This window comes from Pleurodeles waltl, chromosome 3_1 (genome assembly GCF_031143425.1).
Source record: "Pleurodeles waltl isolate 20211129_DDA chromosome 3_1, aPleWal1.hap1.20221129, whole genome shotgun sequence".
NCBI lineage: Eukaryota > Metazoa > Chordata > Amphibia > Caudata > Salamandridae > Pleurodeles > Pleurodeles waltl.
In genome coordinates this window covers 1,678,068,931-1,678,089,247 of record NC_090440.1, presented here as the reverse complement: position 1 = coordinate 1,678,089,247, position 20,317 = coordinate 1,678,068,931, and the positions used below count along the sequence as shown (strand labels likewise).

Here is a 20,317-nt window from a genome sequence, read left to right as displayed (position 1 = left end):
CTTGGGTCATCGGAAATGTAGAGAAGCACTATTACTTCTGCAACTTCTGAGCAGCCAAGATATATGCCTGAGACTTAGCTCATTCCTTAAAGTTGCAGTAAGAAGCAGAAAAAACATGGAAGGTTAGTTTTCTGGTGCGGCTCAACCTCTCTTGACATTACAATTAAGGAAACTACTTCTATTGTGCTAGCGAATCCCTACTTGTATTCCAATTCATTAATAGAGGCTGCCATACAAATAAATGCACTTTATTGATTAATATATCAGAGGTCTTGAAACTGTGGGGCCCCAACAGGGGTTCCTTAACTGACCCAGGGGGCGGGGTGGGTGCCAAGCTCTGGCTAAAAGACGTATTAGTGCTTTGTTTTAAGCAGACAAAAATGAGCAGCAGTTATCCACTCTCTAATGGGCCATCACTAACATCTTTTGTCATTTAAATCTGGCTGGAATTATGTGTCAAAAAGGGAAGACACTCCAAATAGTCTTCAAAAGTCCCCGCTCCCATTTCTGAGAATCACATTGTGTATATTTTTACACATTAGAAAGGTCTAGTTAACCAGAATAGTATGGTTGGCAATCATGCATGCGATTGTACAAAATAGGTGCCTGAAGTTAAATGCAATGTTTAAACAAGGCTAGTTGTATTTAAACCTTCCCAATTAAATAGAAAAATTGGAAGAATGCAGGGGGGTCCCTGTGGGTTTCTTATTCACTGAAGCGGGGTGTGGCATTAAAAAGTTTGAAGACAACGATTTTAAATGGTTTTTAGCATTCACTTGTATTAATTGGATGTTTTTATCATGTCTCTCTCCTTTATGGCCAAACTTGGCTGAATAACGATCTTTTGAATTGAATTAAATTAAATGGAATCGAGTGTGTTAGGCAATAGTGAGTTGTCAAAGTCTAATCCATCTGCACCAGCTTGGGCCAAAGTTACTGGGGCCTTTAAGTTCAAATGGCAGCTGAGTACTTGATCCATTTACAATGGAGCAGCAGTAGCAGATCACGGAGCAGCAGTCTGCCAGCTGGCGAAAGCAGCACACGCATGCTTACTCTGATCATTGAACTACAACATCTTGGGCAAGCACTCTGATAGCATAAGTAGGCTGAGAGCGTGTCTTGAGAATGGCTGCCTTGTTGCCAGTGCTCTGCGAACAGCAAGACAGAGAGACAAGTCATTAGAACACGCTTTCATTCCGAAGCAGCATACATATAACTGGTCGGCTGCAAGCTGATGCAAAATGGAGAACTTGGATAATAGCAACAATTTACAAGAAGCCGCATGACTGCATTATCTTTGAACAGAGCGAATCAATCCATTGGAAGAGCAACGAATCCGCATTGTAGCATGCAGCATGGGACAAATGATCATGTCTTAACATAAAGACAGCATAACTCAGGAGCAAAGACATCTCCCCATTCCCCAAGATCTTTGGACACAGTAAACTTCTTTGAAATTGTTATTTAAATCTGAAGTAAACAGTTCTGCTGTCCCATTAGTCACAACTCGCGTTACTAAATAAAAATTATGATTTTAATGCTGAAGTGAGATTTTTCTAACTTCAGCCTGGAAAAGGAACCGCAGACATTTAATGTGCAAAATATAACAGTTGCTTCAAAGTATAGTCGTAATTTGCGCACCTTTCTAATGCAGTGCAACAGAGGTAACAAATTCAATGGCATGCTCTGTGCAGATGTGTGCAGACAGCAAGTTACCACGGCTGCAGATCGGAATAAATATCGACAAAATTTACCGTACAGTATTTATAGCATGTGTACTATTTTCTATTCGGGAATTTGGCAATAACGGTGAAATGATAATAATAATGAGATTATAGTTTGAATGTTGGTGTTTCCATTATTTATGCAAGACAAAATGGTACAAGGAGGGGAATTCAAATTGCTTCGGTCTGTCAGAATGTAGCTTGAGGGGGCGAATGAAAAAGGGGAGGGCAGGCGGGTGAAGAGTGCTCGAAGCAGCCTGAAGTAAATTATATAGGATTTTTTTTCTACGTGCCACGTGTTCAAGAGATCTGAAAGTCAAACGCTGCGTGGAATCCTGAGAGCTACACTGGTCGGAGCATCGGTAAATCGGTTCTCTGGTAACCATGTTTGCGCTTTTCAAACCACTTTTCTTCCTGCAGTGCTTTAGCCTTCTGTCGGTTCGCGTCTCCGGGCAGACGAACGAAGTTGTGTTTAAGGAAGGAGTGAAAATCGAAGTTATAGAACTTCCAAGCGAGTGCAGCCAGAAAAGCAAGAAAGGCGATCTTGTGAACGCCCATTACGATGGATACCTAGCGGAAGATAATACTAAATTCTATTGCAGGTAAGTCGACTGCATCGTGTTTCTGTTGATATATTTCTACATTGAAAAATATTCATGTCAGCATTTGAAACGCAGTCTAACTGGGAAGACAGAAAAGTGAACTGCCCACACGATGGAAAAACTGCGACAAATATTTTTTTTTCTGCAATGCATATCGAAGAGGTTGTGCGACTTTTTCACCTTATTTGTTAACGTTTGCTACGCCAACATATACCAAGCGAGGACCAGATTATTTTACGAGATGTCTCGCGCTAAATAAGGTAGGAAAGAGAACGGGGTAGTAATGCGAGGAAAGAATGACAGTACTGCTAAGGATGCCGAGAGGAGACAAACCTCCCAATCCTCACTGCTTTGAATGGACCGCTAGTGGACTAGCGATTGATGACGCAGAAAAAACGTTGTTTACAGAGACCACTATGGGACAGAACCACTACATTTGCAAAGTGTCCCCAAAAATTACATAGCGACTTGAAAGTTATCTTAAAGAACTGGATGCGTCATGTTTGCACATGGGCTCAGCGCACTTACTAGCTAATGTAAACAAGTCCGATAGGAAAAGGGTGCAAAGTAAGAAGAATAAACCAGTTAATGCGCCAAAGAAGTATCAGAAACAGTTTGCTGTTTTCAGCGCTCCTTCAGATGTGACAGACAGACCACACTGAGTGAACCTGCCTGGGCAGGTAACGCACTGGGAGCAGCTGTGCGTGGTATTTGTCTGAAAGCCAAGAATACTCTCTTGCTTTGTACTTGCTCAGAAGACAGAGTATACCTTACAATGAGCCTGGTTAAATATCTTTCTTATCAGACACGTACAGCGAATAGTAAACCAGCACATATGCCAAATGGAGAGAACTCAAATTGTTACAGGTAGGGGCGTAGGGGACCCCCACGCTCCACACTTAATCATCTAAAGCGGGAGCTGCTACTGTGTTCTAAAAGCGGGTAAAATGGGTGCCACTAGAACATGAAGTAGTTTATAGGCTTCCTCTGTCTCCAGATAGGTCGACAAATTACTCATAAATAATAGTCTTAGGCAATACGTGACAGAGGGGTGTAGGATGTGGGCAGGTGTCCACAACAAAGACAAGAGGAAAACAAAAAAATGAAATAATGAAAGTAAGGTAAACCCGAGGGGGCAAATACGAAACGAAAGCATTAGAGAAAGATGAGAAGGAAAAGGTAATGATGAAAGACAAGATGGGCAAATAGAAGAAGGGAATAAAGAATGGGAAGCGAAAGAAAAAGAGAAGTAAAAGAAATAAGGAAGAAAATGTGAAATGTAAGCTGGAAGTATAAAAAAGATGGAAGGGTGGGAAGATGGACGAAGGAGCAGAAGAATTGATAGGTTATTGGACGAATTAGTGAGAGCACGAGGATTGGGAAGATGGGGCAAAGTGAAAGGATGGGTGGATGGATATGCCAACATATTGATGAGTGATTGCTTGGAAGGAGAATGAATATATAGAGGGATGGATGATTAAAGGTTGAAAGTGGGTACGATCTGCTTGCCTTGTGGTCGGTATGAGTAGAGGTATGGTTTAAGTGGGGGAATTTTAATTTTCTGGCTGCTCCTTTTGTTACAAGGCAAGTATAAAATATTGGATCAGTCATGGTTGAGCGAGTGGAAGTAGTTTTTTAATGTTTAGTCGGTTAGATGAGAGATGCGCAGAGCTTCAGAATGAGACCGAGAAGTGTAATTTTGATTACAAGGTAACATCACACGAGTTCTGTTTATTGTAAGGGAGACCATAGATATAAGGCAACGATCACTGGAGGAAAGCACATGTGAGGTGGGTTTACTTCAGTGCTGGACTTAATTGCACCAATTAATGTGAAAGTCCCCGGTGGTGTTTGAACCTTTGTTATATTGTTGCCAGGTTATATTTGAGAGTTACCAGATGTAATCTAACAGAGTATTCCTTAAACTCAAATGTTATATTTATTAGAGGTGTGGTTAACAGCGCAAAATGATGGATGCTTCTTGTTAGCCCTTTTGTTCCCCCCCCCCAAAATCCGACAGCTCATGCCTCACCCCACTAATGTGATACTCTGAGGATGCACCTTTTACTCCGGAAGAGCACCCAGTGATACTACTGAGAGAAATAACACATGGAAGGTGCCAAAATTAAAATCTGGGTGGTGTCTGGGATTGGGACTGACAGATTAAAATAATGGTGCAGAGCAGCTTTGCGGGGGAGGTGTCGGTGAAGTGATCTGCACTGTTCTTAACCCAGTGGGGTCTCAACTAGGAGGGGAGGTCTGGCGGGCTACTGAAGGAGGCAGTGGCGCTGGATTGAAGGCAATACCGCATGGGCTCAGCAGCCGGCAATCAGGTGATGGGAGACTAATTGCTGGATGTGCAACCTTGTGAAGACTGTTGAGAGCAGATGAGGGGCTCTGATGGCTTCAAGAGAAGACCGTCCCTGTACACGCTAAAGGTCAGGTCAATTCGCATCAGAAGGAAGAGCGGCCCTATTGAAGATTGAATGGGCTGGAGCAGGTAAAATTGGGTCTAATCATCAGGCAGTGATCAGATAAATGTCCATGAACAACAAAGAAAGAGCGTGATGGATTGTGACAATTTTCTGATTGACGTCATGAACCGATGTGCCAAGATTTCAAATCCTTTAAAATCACAAAGCTTTGAGGAAGAGGGCTTAAACAAAGCATTCAAGGCACCCAGGTCTGCCAAAAGGCACACAATGAATTGAAGCAGTGTGTGGCAAAAGAATCATGATAAAGCCCATACCAGATGCATATTCAGATCAAGCAACATTAGAAATGGTGAGGAATTCCATGCACATTATGATGTAGCCCAGATTAAATCAGCTTGATTTCCGGACTGCACATGCCTACTTAGGAAACGGGGCTGGTGGGTCCATACAAATATACGATAAATAAGTTGTGCACATTGTGTTATATTACAGCTAGCCAAAATATCACCAGAAGAAGTGCTGTGGGCTATGTGACTCCTGGACTGAGATACTTGTAAGTGCCCCTTAGATTGCCTGCTCTACAAAGGAAAGAAGGATGCTGGCTATCCTCTCATGGCCAAAGATCGGGGGCCTGATTACGACCTTGGAGGATGGGATACTCCGTCACAAATGTGACGGATATCCCGCCCGCCATTTTACACGTTCCATAGGATATAATGGAACTTGTAATATGGTGGACGGGATATCCGTCACATTTGTGACAGAGAATCCCATCCGCCAAGGTCGTAATCAGGGCCTCAGTCTGTGGTGCTCACAAGCAGGTAAAATGGACAAATATACTGAAAGTGCTTGGCCCCCTCTGCATAGGTGCCAGGAGCTGCTAGCGTGAACACCGCGGGCACAGCAGAGGTCCAAGCTGCTACCCCCTCCTCAGCTGCAGTAATATTTCAATCCATTAAAGGATCGCAGCATGCTTCACAAGCCAAAATAGGTGAAATGGAATGGATGTGATCTGTGTTTCCTCTAATGATTCTCCTTGCTGTGTGGCATTGCACTCTTTCTGTGCACCTTTTGCTGAGCTGCATTCGCCACTGAGATACAACAAAAGTCTGAGTGTGATACATTTTCTAAATTCTTTAGAACACGACCCAGGATTAGGCTTCTAGACACCCAGGCACTAAGAACTTTGTCAGTGTGCCAACTGAAGACAGAAATCTAATTACACTGTAACCATCCCACAACCCATTGAGCAGTACTTGTGTGAGATGCATTTCAAGTAATGATCAGTCTTGTGCAATATAACAGAGACTATTAGTGGAACTCAATCCCTCTTACATAATAGAAAGACACACTCAAGAACACTAGGAACGATGGATAAACTTTAAAGATGCATTTTTAAAAATTTAAATCCTATCCTAGTGCAGACAATATGAATTGTAAATATAATAAAAATAAACCGAATAGTAGCTGCAATATTTGCTTGTCTAGTGAACAGCAGAAAATATTCCAGCATGTTGGCTGTTTAGCTTTATAACTTTGGATGAACCACACCCTCATGTCTTTGGTTTACTAAGCTAAACTCCGCACCAAAAAGCCTAATTTGAGTTCAAAGATGGTTTACACTGTTATACCTGATTTGAATAAATAGGTTATTGTTCAGTATAATAACATGGGCTGCTATTCTCGTCTGTGTTTAGAAGAAGGCTGATAAATACACCGCAAGTTAATGCTGAATGCTCCTCCCTGTAGCCTTCAGCAAAAGTAGATGAAGTGATTCTACATGACCTGTCTCATCTCTGGCTTCTGGTACAAAGGTCTTCTCTATCTGATCACACTTTGCTCCTATCTTATATAACATTATCTAGCCATGCTTGAAATTTTTAGAATCAACAGTTAGCAGAAAATGACCTGATACGATTTCACTTGTTTTATCTTGCGAACCTGTGCTCCTTGAACAAAAATATTAAATGAGAAATTACATCACTTTTCATGAAATCATATTCACAACACAACAGCAATTTTAAAACAGCGACAACAGCTCAGATTTAATAATGTTAATGTATTTGAGGCGCCTTGACTATCACATACACAGAAAAGTGGCATTAAACAAAATACATTCTGTATTTGACGCTTATGCGTAAATGACTATTAGATATAATTTTAAATGGGGATGTGTGGAAAAGAGAAAACACAATAATTATTACAAGTGTGCTACCTATCATAATAGTGATCCAGATGCAACACCTCCCTTTTATTTGGTAAATAAATGGGCTAAAAGGTACATTTTGAATATTAATATTTTAACTATATTGGCTTAAAGGAAATAGCTTTTAGAGGAGGTTCAGCAGGAAGTGCCGGAACTCATACAACAATCCAGTAACTCAGGATCTGAAACAGCATCTCTAAGCTCTCATGCCAACCTTTTTTTATGAATCACTTCTCTATTATTTTGCACGTGTTTCCATTTGCTCCCAGGCGGAGTGGAGGTTAGAGGCCATCTTGCCTGGATTAGGGCCTTTCATAAATCCTCTCTAAATAAATCCCTTATCCCTAGTTGTGGAGTAGACATTCAGGAAGGTAAGGCTAATCTTGATAAGGGGGACCGTTGGTCAGCGTGCACATTATGGCTGCCTGATGAAATAGGCTTCCCTGCTACTCCTGGGCAGGGCTTGTGGCAAACAAGAGAGAGAGATGACCACCAACACAGATGGAACTATTATGTTGGAATTTATAGGTCAACTCCACAGTGTAGAAAAGCATATGAACGCCCACTTGCCTATTTTCTTATAGTTGAGGATGTATCATGCCAGGAACTCCCTGGCAACGTCCCCAAAAGGCTACCCTTTGTGGGATGTTGCTTGGGTTTATGTTTAAGGTGACTGAAGTGATGTAGTAATATAATATTGATGTGCGATTTCTTTTCACACTTACCCTAACTTCTTTCTTGTGTTGGTGCTGTGTTCCAGATTACTTCCACGGCAAATTGCATAAATATTTCTCTTTTGTTTTCTATGTATTCTTTTATGTTAAATACTTGTTCTTCCAGACAGTTATTCACCACTACACCAGTAGCCTCATACTGAAGTGTGAATTATTGTCAAGGCCCTCAGTTAATCAGTTAATAGTTGCTGGTTCTTTGCCCAGAATCCAGAGTATTGTTGACTAAAGTATTTCGCTGTACTGAAAAATATTAAGATGATGATGGTTATGAGAATGTGACTGCGGACAGATTAGTGGCAGTGCAGGCTGGCAGGAGATCCTACATATTTCCTGCAACAATAGTTTGTACGCAGTAGGATTTTTGTAGGAACAGTGTTTGTGTGTCAAAGCCAGGACATTTTGAAAAATCAATACAAGCTGGCATTCGTCCTCATTGAAGTATACACTTATACAGCAAAAACAAGAAGGAATCACTTCAAAAGTAATTTGGAGCGCTCCAAATCATTCCCAAATTAAAATTAAGGAAAGCAAGGCAGACCTTCATTTTTCAGATTTCGCCTACATAGTGAATGAGATGTGCTGTGAGATGTATTGTTTGCTTTTCATTGGGCTTACAATCAGCCCACAGCATACCATTAGTTATTTTCTTTGTAACTCTCATTTGCAACCATTCGATTGCTTAGCTCCCGTAAGCTTCCTTTCTTTTCTTTTGTTAGCTCCTCTCAACATGGACTAAGTACATCTGTTCTTCCTCGTCCTTGATCTTCCTAAACAAGGGTGACAAATGTATGTTACATTGGGTTTTCTTTATAGTGAATCAATTAATGACACTGCATGTATTTGCACATCTTGGATGTGTTACAGCTTCTTATTTATTTTGCTCTCACCCTATCTTCCCTCTTTAACAACACATTAGTTACTTACACCCACAACTGTACTATTCAATGCCACTCCACTTTAAGCTACACCATTCATCGCCACTCCACTCTGTGCCACTCTACACCACTCCCCTATATGCCACTCCACTGTAATCCACTCCACTCTGTGCCACTCCCATTTACACCACTCCACGTCACTCCATGTCACTTCACTTCATACCACTCTACTCCACTCCACACCATACCGCTTTACTGCACTCTCCTTACTCCGTGTCAGTCTACTGTACATCACTGTACTCTATCCACTCCACTCCATTCCGTTCTACTCTATGCCACTCTACTCTATGCCTCTCCATTGTATGCCACTCCACTCTACCCAACTCCAATCTACTCCATGCCACTCTACTCTATACCACTGTACCCCACTCCAGGACATTGTATGCACTCTACTCCATTCCAAGCCACTCCACTCTACGCCAATCCACTCCATGGCAATCTATGCCACTCCACTCTGCACCATCCACTCTACTCCTCGGTACACCACTCCACTCTACTCAACGCCACTCCATTTCACTCTATGTAACTCTGCTCCACTCTCCTTCGTGTCACTCTACATGACTCTGCTTTACACCACTCTACACAACTCTACTGTACCACACAGTACTCTGTGCCATTCCACTCTACACCACACCACTGTACTCCACGCCTCGCTACTCGGTGCCAATCTACTCTACACCACTCTACTCCAATTGTCTCTACTCCTCTCCATGCTACTCTATGCTACTCCACCCTACTCCACTCTACTCTATACTGCTCCACTCATCACCACTCTGCTCTCTTCTTTGCCATTCCACTTCACTCTCTTGTAAGCCTCTCTACTCTGTGCCACTTTACTGTATACCACTCTCCTCTACGCCACCCTCCTGTATGCTGCACTGCTAACTTTTAGCCATGCTGCTGCACAACGTGGTTAAAAGATATTGGTTAAAAGATATTGGCAAAGCCAACAGCTTTTACTCAGGTGAGACCCATTGGTTTTGCCAATACTATTTTTAAATATCAAGGTTTGCAGGTCACATATATATTCCAGAGCTAGCTCCTGACTTTTCCAGAATCTAAAAACGTGGACAAATGTGCAGTAATGTCTCTGAAAAAGGTGGAGATCTTACATACCGGCTGGCATGCAAAGACTCAGGGGGTCATTCTGACCCCGGCCGGCAGCGGAAGCCGCCGGCCTGGTGGGGACCGCCAGAATACCGCTGCACGGTCAAAAGACCGCCACGGTTATTCTGGGTTTCCCGCTGGGCTGGCGGGCGACCGCCAGAAGGCCACCCGCCAGCCCAGCGGGAAACACCTTCCCACGAGGAAGCCGGCTCCGAATGGAGCCGGCGGAGTGGGAAGGGTGCGACGGGTGCAGTAGCACCCGTCGCGATTTTCAGTGTCTGTATGGCAGACACTGAAAATCTTTTAGGGGCCCTCTTACGGGGGCCCCTGCAGTGCCCATGCCATTGGGCATGGGCACTGCAGGGGCCCCCAGGGGCCCCACGACACCCCTCACCGCCATCCTGTTCCTGGCGGGCAAACCCACCAGGAACAGGATGGCGGTGACGGGGTCGGAATCCCCATGGGCAGCGGCAAACCGGCGGGAGACCGCCGGTTTTCCGCTTCTGACCGCGGCCAAACCGCCGCGGTCAGAATGCCCATGGGAGCACCGCCAGCCTGTTGGCGGTGCTCCCGCGGTCGTTGACCGCCAGGGTCAGAATGACCCCCTCAATGTGTTTAAATATTTTATATTCCAAACATGCCTGGCTGGTGTGAACAGAAGTGCAAAGGTATGATCAGGTATTGTGTTGTGTCATGTTGTATTGTACTGGTACAGTATTAGACCTGAAGTGCTGTAGTACTTTGTAAAATGTGTAGAAATTTGAAATGAGGGGTACCATTTTCAGCAGTGGAGTAAGGAAAAAAGTATGGCGGTTTCAGAAAAGCATGTAAAAGACTTGCATAGCTAAATTATTAACTTACAGTCTGCTTTATAGTTTGCCTGAGAGTATACTCAATCACAAATGTGATGGATATCCCACCTGCTGTATTACAAGTGCCATAAGATGTAATGCACTTGTAATATGGCAGACTGGTTTCCGTTTGTGACGGAGTACTCCATCAGGCCCTTAGACATTACCTGAGAACACATGTATACTACTCTTAAAACATCAACATCATCTATCACTTTTGCTTATAAACCCTAAACAAAAACAGATGACAGACATTAAGATTAAGTCTGAAACACATTTATGCACTTTATAAGATGCACCATACACCATGCCAACTACTTTTGGTTATAAATTTGAGACCAGCAGACGACTGCATATAGATTAATGACAGCAGCTGGAAACAAACTGCACAGCAACTCCTGACTAACGCACAGTGTTTTGATATGTCAGCCATGATATACAATGCAGCTACAAAGATTGCAAATATCAACCAGTGATTATTTTGAAAAACAAAATGCCTAGATGCGCTTTCTTACAGTGAACACATCAGGCAGTGTAATAGAGTTGTTTCAGGTTACCACGAAACCCTGTTTCTCGTCATCTCTCTCTCTCTCTCTCTCTCTCTCTATCTACATATATATATATATATATATATATATATATATATATATATATATATATATATATATATGTTCGATGGCATGTGTAGCTGCAGATACACATGCTGTGCATTATCCTGCCATCTAGTGTTGGGCTCAGAGTGTTACAAGTTGTTTTTCTTCGAAGAAGTCTTTTCGAGTCACAAGACCGAGGGGCTCCTCCCTTTCGGCTCCATTGCGCATGGGTGTCGACTCCATCTTAGATTGTTTTCTTTCCGCCATCGGGTTCGGACATGTTCCTCTACGCTTCGTGTTTCGGTTCAGAAAAGATAGTTATACATCGGAAAATTCGACGGTATTGTTTGCGCTCGGTACCGGGTTAGTGCTAGCACATCGACACCGAAGAAAGAAAAATTCCGGCAGCCCTTCGGGGTTTCCACGCCTTGGCGGGGCCTAGTCGGCCCGACCGCATCCATCTTCAACGCTCATGGACCGGACCCCCTTCTGCTTCTGCCCCAACTCCCACGCAAAGTATCCTTATACAGACCAACACTTGGTCTGTAATCTGTGTTTGTCCCCCGAACACAAAGAGGATACTTGGGAGGCCTGTCGGGCATTTCGATCCAAGAAGACACTGCGGGATCGAAGAGCTCGAAGACTCCAGATGGCGTCGACAACGTCAGGACACACCAACGTCGAGGAAGAGGAGACATTCTCCATTCCAGATTCGGACTCGGACGAGTCCGAGAGTGAGCAGCCGAAGACTCAGCAAACCGTGAGTAAACCAGCCCCGGCAAAAGCCCACTCGAAGATATTGAAGGCCCAGGGGACGCCACCGCCAACAGGCCATGGCTTTACCCGAAAACACGGTGACCAAACATCGGCACCGAAAAAGGCCTCCCAGCAGCCGAAGACATCCGACTCCGGTTGAGATACTGGCTCTGAAAAAACTCGGCATCAAGATTCCGGGTCCGAAAGGACTCCGCACCGAGAGCTCAGTACACCGCAAGTCAAAAAGGTTTCCTCGGAGCCGAAAAAGACTGTCGAGAAAATTTCGGTACCGAAACATTCTTCGTCGGAGCCGAAACAAAGCTCCTATACAGAAGAACAAGGCCTTTCCACACAATTACAAGGCCATCGATTTGAACAAGCGCTGGGCATGGGAGAACCGGACCATACCCAAAGAAGGCTCCATATCCAAAAGGACACGGGGAAAATCAGAACTGTTCCTCCAGTCAAAATGAAGTGGAAGCTCGCATTTCAAGAGGTGGAAATGCAGCCTAAAGCAAAAGTGGCAAAAGACAAAACTCCACCACAGGTTTCGCCACAACAATCACCAACACATTCGCCACATCTGTCTCCGGTAGCAACACCCCCAATGATGCAGTCACCAATGCACACAGGGATGAGTCAAGATGACCCGGATGCATGGGATTTGTATGATGCACCGATCTCTGACAATAGTCACGATTGCTACCCGGCAAGACCTTCACCACCTGAAGACAGTACTGCTTACATGCAAGTGGTTTCCAGGGCAGCTACATTTCATAATGTGGCATTGCATGCAGAGCCCATAGAAGATGACTTCTTGTTCAACACCTTGTCATCTACGCACAGCCAATACCAAAGCTTGCCAATGCTGCCAAGCATGTTAAAACACGCTAAACAGGTGTTTCAAGACCCAGTCAAAGGCAGAGCCATCACGCCTAGGGTGGAGAAGAAATATAAACCACCCCCTACTGACCCTGTGTACATCACACAACAGTTAACTCTAGACTCAGTGGTGGTAGGAACAGCCCAAAAAAGGGCGAACTCACAAACTTCTGGAGACGCACCATCGCCCGACAAAGAAAGTCGGAAATTCGATGCAGCAGGCAAAAGGGTGGCAGCACAGGCAGCCAATCAATGACGAATTGCCAATTCACAGGCACATCTAGCAAGATACGACAGGGCACATTGGGATGAAATGCAACATCTCATCCAACACCTTCCCAAAGAGTTCCAGAAACGTGCCCAACAGGTTGTCGAGGAGGGCCAAAGTATCTCTAACAACCAAATAAGGTTGGCCATGGACTCAGCAGACACAGCGGCCAGAACAATAAACACGGCGCTAACCATTCGAAGACACGCATGGCTACGAACCTCCGGATTCAAGCCCGAAATTCAGCAAGCAGTGCTAAATATGCCATTCAATGAACAACATCTATTTGGGCCGGAGGTGGATACAGCGATAGACAAACTGAAAAAGGACACTGACACGGCCAAAGCCATGGGCGCGCTCTACTCCCCACAGAGCAGAGGCACTTTTAGGAAGCCCCACTTTAGAGGGGGGTTTCGGGCCCAGACCACAGAGCCTTCCACCTCACAAGTCAGACCCACATATCAGGGCCAATATCAGAGAGGAGGTTTTCGAGGACAATATAGGGGTGGGCAGTTCCCTAAAACAAGAGGGAAATTCCAGAGCCCAAAAACCCCACAAAGGAAACAGTGACTTCAACGTCACAAACCCCCACCACACAACACCAGTGGGGGGGAGACTCACAGATTATTACCGCAATTGGGAACGCATAACTACGGACGTGTGGGTTCTAGCCATTATCCAACATGGTTATTGCATAGAATTCCTACATTTGCCACCAGATGTGCCTCCAAGAGCACACAACATGGCAAAACAACACTTGGATCTGTTACAACTAGAAGTCCAAGCATTGTTACAAAAAGAAGCAATAGAACTAGTACCCAACCATCAAAAAGGAACAGGTGTTTACTCCCTGTATTTCCTAATTCCAAAAAAGGACAAAACACTGAGACCCATATTAGACCTCAGAACACTAAGGGGGTCATTCTGACCCTTGCCGGCGGCTTCCGCCGCCGGCCTGGCTGGAACCGCCAGAATACCGCTGCGCGGTCAAAAGACCGCCGCGGGTATTCTGGGTTTCCCGCTGGGCTGGCGGGCGACCGCCAGAAGGCCGCCCGCCAGCCCAGCGGGAAACACCCTTCCATGAGGATGCCGGCTCCGAATGGAGCCGGCGGAGTGGAAGGGGTGCGACGGGTGCAGTTGCACCCGTCGCGATTTTCAGTGTCTGCATGGCAGACACTGAAAATCATGGTGGGGCCCTGTTACGGGGGCCCCTGCAGTGCCCATGCCATTGGCATGGGCACTGCAGGGGCCCCCAGGGGCCACACGACACCCCATACCGCCATCCTGTGCCTGGCGGCCAAAACCGCCAGGAACAGGATGGCGGTATGGGGGTCGGAATCCCCATGGCGGCGCAGCAAGCTGCGCCGCCATGGAGGATTCCCCAGGGCAGCGGAAAACCGGCGGTACACTGCCGGTTTTCCGTTTGGCGGTCCCCGGCCCTGGCGGTTTTTACCGCCAGGGTCGGAATGACCCCCTAAATCTTTACATCAAATCAGATCACTTTCACATGGTGACACTTCAAGACGTGATCCCCTTACTCAAACAACAGGACTACATGTCAACATTAGATCTCAAGGATGCTTATTTCCACATATCCATACATCCGTCCCACAGGAAATTCTTAAGGTTTGTAATCCAAGGCGTGCATTACCAATTCAAAGTCTTACCGTTCGGCATAACAACAGCCCCAAGAGTATTCACAAAATGCCTTGCAGTACTAGCTGCTCACATCAGGAGGCAGCACATGCACGTATTCCCTTACTTAGATGATTGGTTAATAAAAACCAGCACTCAGCAACAGTGTCTTCTACACACAAGATACACTATAGAAACCCTTCACAAACTAGGGTTCTCTATAAACTACCAAAAATCGTATCTACAACCGTGTCAAATACAACAGTACTTAGGAGCAACAATCAACACACAAAAAGGGATTGCCACTCCAAGTCCACAAAGGGTACAAGCCTTCCAAAATGTAATACTAAACATGCACCTAAACCAACACTATTAAGTGAGGTTTGTGATGAAACTCCTAGGCATGATGTCTTCATGCATAGCCATTGTCCCAAACGCAAGACTACACATGCGTCCCTTACAACAATGTCTAGCAACACAATGGACACAATAGACACAAGCACAGGGTCAACTTCAAGATCTAGTGTTGATAGACCGCCAAACACACTCCTCGCTTCAATGGTGGAATCCAATAAATTTAAACCAAGGGCGGCCATTGCAAGACCCAGTGCCTCAATACGTGATCACGACAGATGCTTCCAAGATAGGGTGGGGAGCACACCACAACCAGCACAGTATACAGGGACAATGGGACGTTCAACAAAGGCAACTGCATATAAATCATCTAGAGCTGTTAGCAGTGTTATAGCATTGAAAGCATTTCAACCGCTAATAGTCCACAAAGACATTCTTGTCAAAACAGACAACATGACAACAATGTATTACCTAAACAAACAGGGAGGGACACACTCATCACAACTGTGTCTCTTAGCACAAAAGATTTGGCGTTGGGCGATTCACAATCACATTCGCCTAATAGCACAGTACATCCCAGGGATTCAAAACCAGTTAGCCGACAATCTCAGTCGAGAGCACCAACAAACACACAAATGGGAAATTCATCCCCAGATACTACAAACTTAATTTCGACACTGGGGAATACCAGAAATAGACCTATTCGCAACAAAAGAAAACGCGAAATGCCAAAACTTCGCGTCCAAGTATCCACACCCTCAGTCCAAGTGCAATGCATTACGGATGAGTTGGTCAGTGATATTTGCCTACGCTTTTCCCCCTCTCCCACTCCTTCCTTATCTTGGAAACAAATTGAGTCAAAACAGACTCAAACTAATACTGATAGCACCAACCTGGGCTCGTCAACTATGGTACACAACACTACTAGACCTGTCAGTAGTACCTCATATCAAACTACCAAACAGACCAGATCTGTTAACTCAACACAAGCAACAGATCAGACACCCGAATCCAGCATCGCTCAATCTAGCAATCTGGCTCCTGAAGTCCTAGAGTTTGGACATTTAGACCTTACACAAGAATGTATGGAGGTCATTAAGCAAGCTAGGAAACCTACTACAAGACATTGTTATGCAAACAAATGGAAAAGGTTTGTTTGTTACTGCCATAATAATCAAATTCAACCACTACATGCTTCTGCAAAAAACATTGTAAGCTATTTATTACACTTACAAAAATCAAATCTAGCATTTTCTTCTATCAAAATACATCTCACAGCAATATCTGCCTATCTGCAGATTACACATTCAACATCACTCTTTAGAATCCCAGTCATCAAAGCATTTATGGAGGGTTTAAAAAGAATCATACCCCCAAGAACACCACCAGTTCCCTCGTGGAACCTCAATATTGTATTAACACGACTCATAGGTCCACCATTTGAACCCATGCACTCTTGTGACATGCAATACTTAACCTGGAAAGTAGCCTTCCTAATAGCCATCACATCTCTTAGAAGAGTAAGCGAAATACAAGCATTCACTATACAAGAACCCTTTATACAAATACATAAACATAAAGTGGTTCTCCGTACAAATCCAATGTTCTTACCAAAAGTTAAATCACCGTTCCACCTAAACCAAACAGTGGCACTCCCGTTCTTTTTTCCACAACCAGACTCAGTAGCCGAAAGAGCCTTACATACATTAGACATCAAAAGAGCACTAATGTATTACATTGATAGAACAAAACAATTTCGCAAGACAAAACAATTGTTTGTAGCCTTCCAAAAACCTCATGCAGGAAATCCAATATCCAAACAAGGCATTGCCAGATGGATAGTGAAATGTATTCAGATCTGCCACATTAAAGCAAAAAGAGATTTGCCTATTACGCCAAAGGCGCACTCCACTAGGAAGAAAGGCGCCACAATGGCCTTTCTAGGAAATATACCTATGATAGAAATCTGTAAGGCAGCCACATGGTCTACGCCTCATACATTCACAAAACATTACTGTGTAGATGTGTTAATAACACAACAAGCCACAGTAGGACAGGCTGTATTACGAACATTATTTCAAACAACTTCAACTCCTACAGGATAAGCCACCGCTTTTGTGGAGATAACTGCTTACTAGTCTATGCACAGCATGTGTATCTACAGCTACACATGCCATCGAACGGAAAATGTCACTTACCCAGTGTACATCTGTTCGTGGCATGAGACGCTGCAGATTCACATGCGCCCTCCCGCCTCCCCGGGAGCCTGTAGCCGTTATAAGTTGATGAAACTTGTACATTTGTAAATTTGTAAATATATACTTTTTTATACACATTATGTACATACATACTCACTCCATTGCATGGGCATTTTTACTATATACACAACTCCTACCTCACCCTCTGCGGGGAAAACAATCTAAGATGGAGTCGACGCTGATGCGCAATGAAGCTGAAAGGGAGGAGTCCCTCGGTCTCGTGACTCGAAAAGACTTCTTCGAAGAAAAACAACTTGTAACACTCCGAGCCGAACACTAGATGGCAGGATAATGCACAGCATGTGAATCTGCAGCGTCTCATGCCACGAACAGATGTACACTGGGTAAGTGACATTTTCCATATATATATATATACACATATATATATATATATATATGTACTGTCTGACAAAAATGACGTTTTAGTTTAACAAGAAATATAAACATTTATCTGTGTGCATTTACACCACAATTTTTTTAAAGCATTTTATTAGTACAACAGAACATTACCAACTATCTCTTGACGTGTAGTATCATTTTTATTGTTTTTAAGTATAGTATTCAGATAGATGCAGGTAGTGTTAGGGCTAAAATGTTAATGATTGATTTTATCAAGCTAGGGTAGTATATAAAATCACTATTTACAATTTAGTTTACCAGTCCTCCTCTTTATCAATTATAGCCTTTTTGAAGAATCATAGATACTGCTAAGACATGAGCAGCAAAGTATGATAGACTACAACATTTAAGGCACAAGCCAAAGTGCTTCCCACAGTTTGAAAGTTGAGCATTCTGTAGTGCTTTCAGTAAAGAACATCATCCCTGCCTCATGCCGTTTTCCATATCATGCTGTCTGTCTTTGTTTTTTGTTTTCTTCTCTGGTCATATTTCCCACTTTGTAGATTAAGGGCTTCCCTGTTGCCCTTTAGGAGCACCCTCTGAAATGCTCTCCTGATGCCTCACTTCTGTGCCTGGATCTGTGAAACGCAGTTGGCTGAGAAATAGAGGCAGATGGCAGCATTTCTGAGTTGTAAAACACGGAGAGCTCAAAACTACAGTCCAACAATTAAAAGTGTTTTTCAGTGAACTGTTGGGACAAATAGAAGGTGCACTGGGACACTTTCCCCGCAACAACTTAAGAACCATGGGCTTCCTAAAAGGAATAGAATTCCCCAGCCCAGGGGCATTTTTTCAGACATGGCTTAAGAGCTTGTTGCACAGTTACATGCTTTTCCCTTGTTTTCTAGTTGATCGGGCACACTGTTCGCCCAACCTCTAACTGCCCTCCAGCAAGCACTGCTCAGACTTTTATTGCAAGATTCCTAATCTAAAGATATCCTGACCTTACTTAAAGAATGACAAGGGATAAAGGGGATGTGCATTTTGAATCACAAATGATTCAAGTGTTCCCAGACTATGTTAGACTAGTCCATAATGAGCGGAAATCATTTAGTCAGGGTGAACCAAAATCTGAGAGCCATGGGTCTAAAGTATATGTTGTTATTCCCCACCAAGATAAATGTAATTTTCTAGAACAAAACATATTTTTTTAAAACTCATAAACAGGCATGGGCTTGGGTGGTGAAACCAGATAATGGAAGAATGCAAAGGTAAACATACAGCATGAGGTGGCAAGCGATAAAGGCTTATTAATAGAGCATCATCAAACTCTAAAAGAGATGCGGAATGGTGAAGTTGTGCCACCAATTACAATGAGAGCACTCCGGAGACAGTTGTGGCATCATGATAGAGTTCTGTTGCCTGAGTGGGCAGAAATGAGATATGAATATAGCCCATGATCTCTTATATTTTGGCTCGGGGTAGGGAGCTGGTGGGTCAAAAAGAGGAGTTTAAGAAAGGGGAGGTAAGAGTGAAGAGAAATGTATTCAAATCTTGTGATTATGGTAATGCATGTCAGTTAACATGCTAAAGGCTCACAAATAATGGTTACATTTAAACCAACTTGGGTTCCATATTCAACAGGAGTTGTACTAGGTAATTAACCTTGTGGGATGGATTGTTTTAGCAGCTAAATTAAACTGTTTGTTTTGACCACACTGATGTTGGGTATTTGGAAATAAAGTAGGAACAATCTGTTCTACAACCAGAGGGTTCTTGTCTACCCCGTTTTGTTTATCAGCAGATACTTCCAATTGAGAAGTGTAGAGAGGCCAATAAGTTTGTTTCTTCTTGGTTTAAAGTGGTTCAGTGTGAGAATGTCAGTACAACACTTTGTAAATCCTAGCGCCGCACAAACATTCATACAATTAGATCTAGTTAGAAGGGAGGCAGACTATGATGCAGGCAGGATAGCATAATACATCAGGCAAAATCCAAAATATATTATGGATAGTTAATTGGTTGGATTTTCTGGTAAACATGGCTTAGTTGCTCATCTTTAAGATGTATGATCTTCAGTACCTTTATTACAAGTGCTGAAGTTTTTCATCCTTCGCAGGAATCAATGCTCATCGAGGTCAACAGATCTCTGCATCCTGCATAGGATGTGGTAGAACCATTTACAAAATTTCAATACAACCCCAGTTAAGCTACACTGTATGACTAATGTGGCCATACAAAGAAGACTCCAGTCAAAAACAAAGTTTAGGAGTTGTATTACAAACTTTCACTCAGTCATGTAGATAACTCGAAAGAGAAAGTTATAAAGAAATAGAATCACTAAAAGTTGTCCAAGGCGATGAAATAAGTTTAGGCAAATTAACATTAATAAAACTAAATATTCAATAAGAAGAATACAAAACACTAACATGATTATTGGATATACATAAATTAAGCTTTGTTCAGGCTTGACCACCATCAAGTCACAATTTAAAATCAGTAGTGTTGTAATTTAGCTGGGCTCAAGGAAATCCTACAATCAGCCAAATCAGGGAAGAACATGTGTGGAGTGGAACACATTTGGGCACAAAATAAAAAAGGACAAAAGGAATTTGAAAAAAGGTCATCTCAGACAATA

At 43.5% G+C, this 20,317-nt stretch overlaps 1 protein-coding gene across 1 annotated transcript in view; it reads left to right on the top strand.

Annotated features, from left to right (window-relative positions):
• Window positions 1-2,016: 2,016 nt before the first annotated feature.
• FKBP7 (FKBP prolyl isomerase 7) overlaps window positions 2,017-20,317 on the top strand; it is a 113,270-nt gene continuing 94,969 nt past the window's right edge. The window contains exon 1 of the mRNA XM_069225429.1: window positions 2,017-2,326. Coding sequence (XP_069081530.1) covers window positions 2,109-2,326 — 218 coding nt within the window. The 5' untranslated portion in view covers window positions 2,017-2,108. The remainder of the gene's footprint in view (window positions 2,327-20,317) is intronic.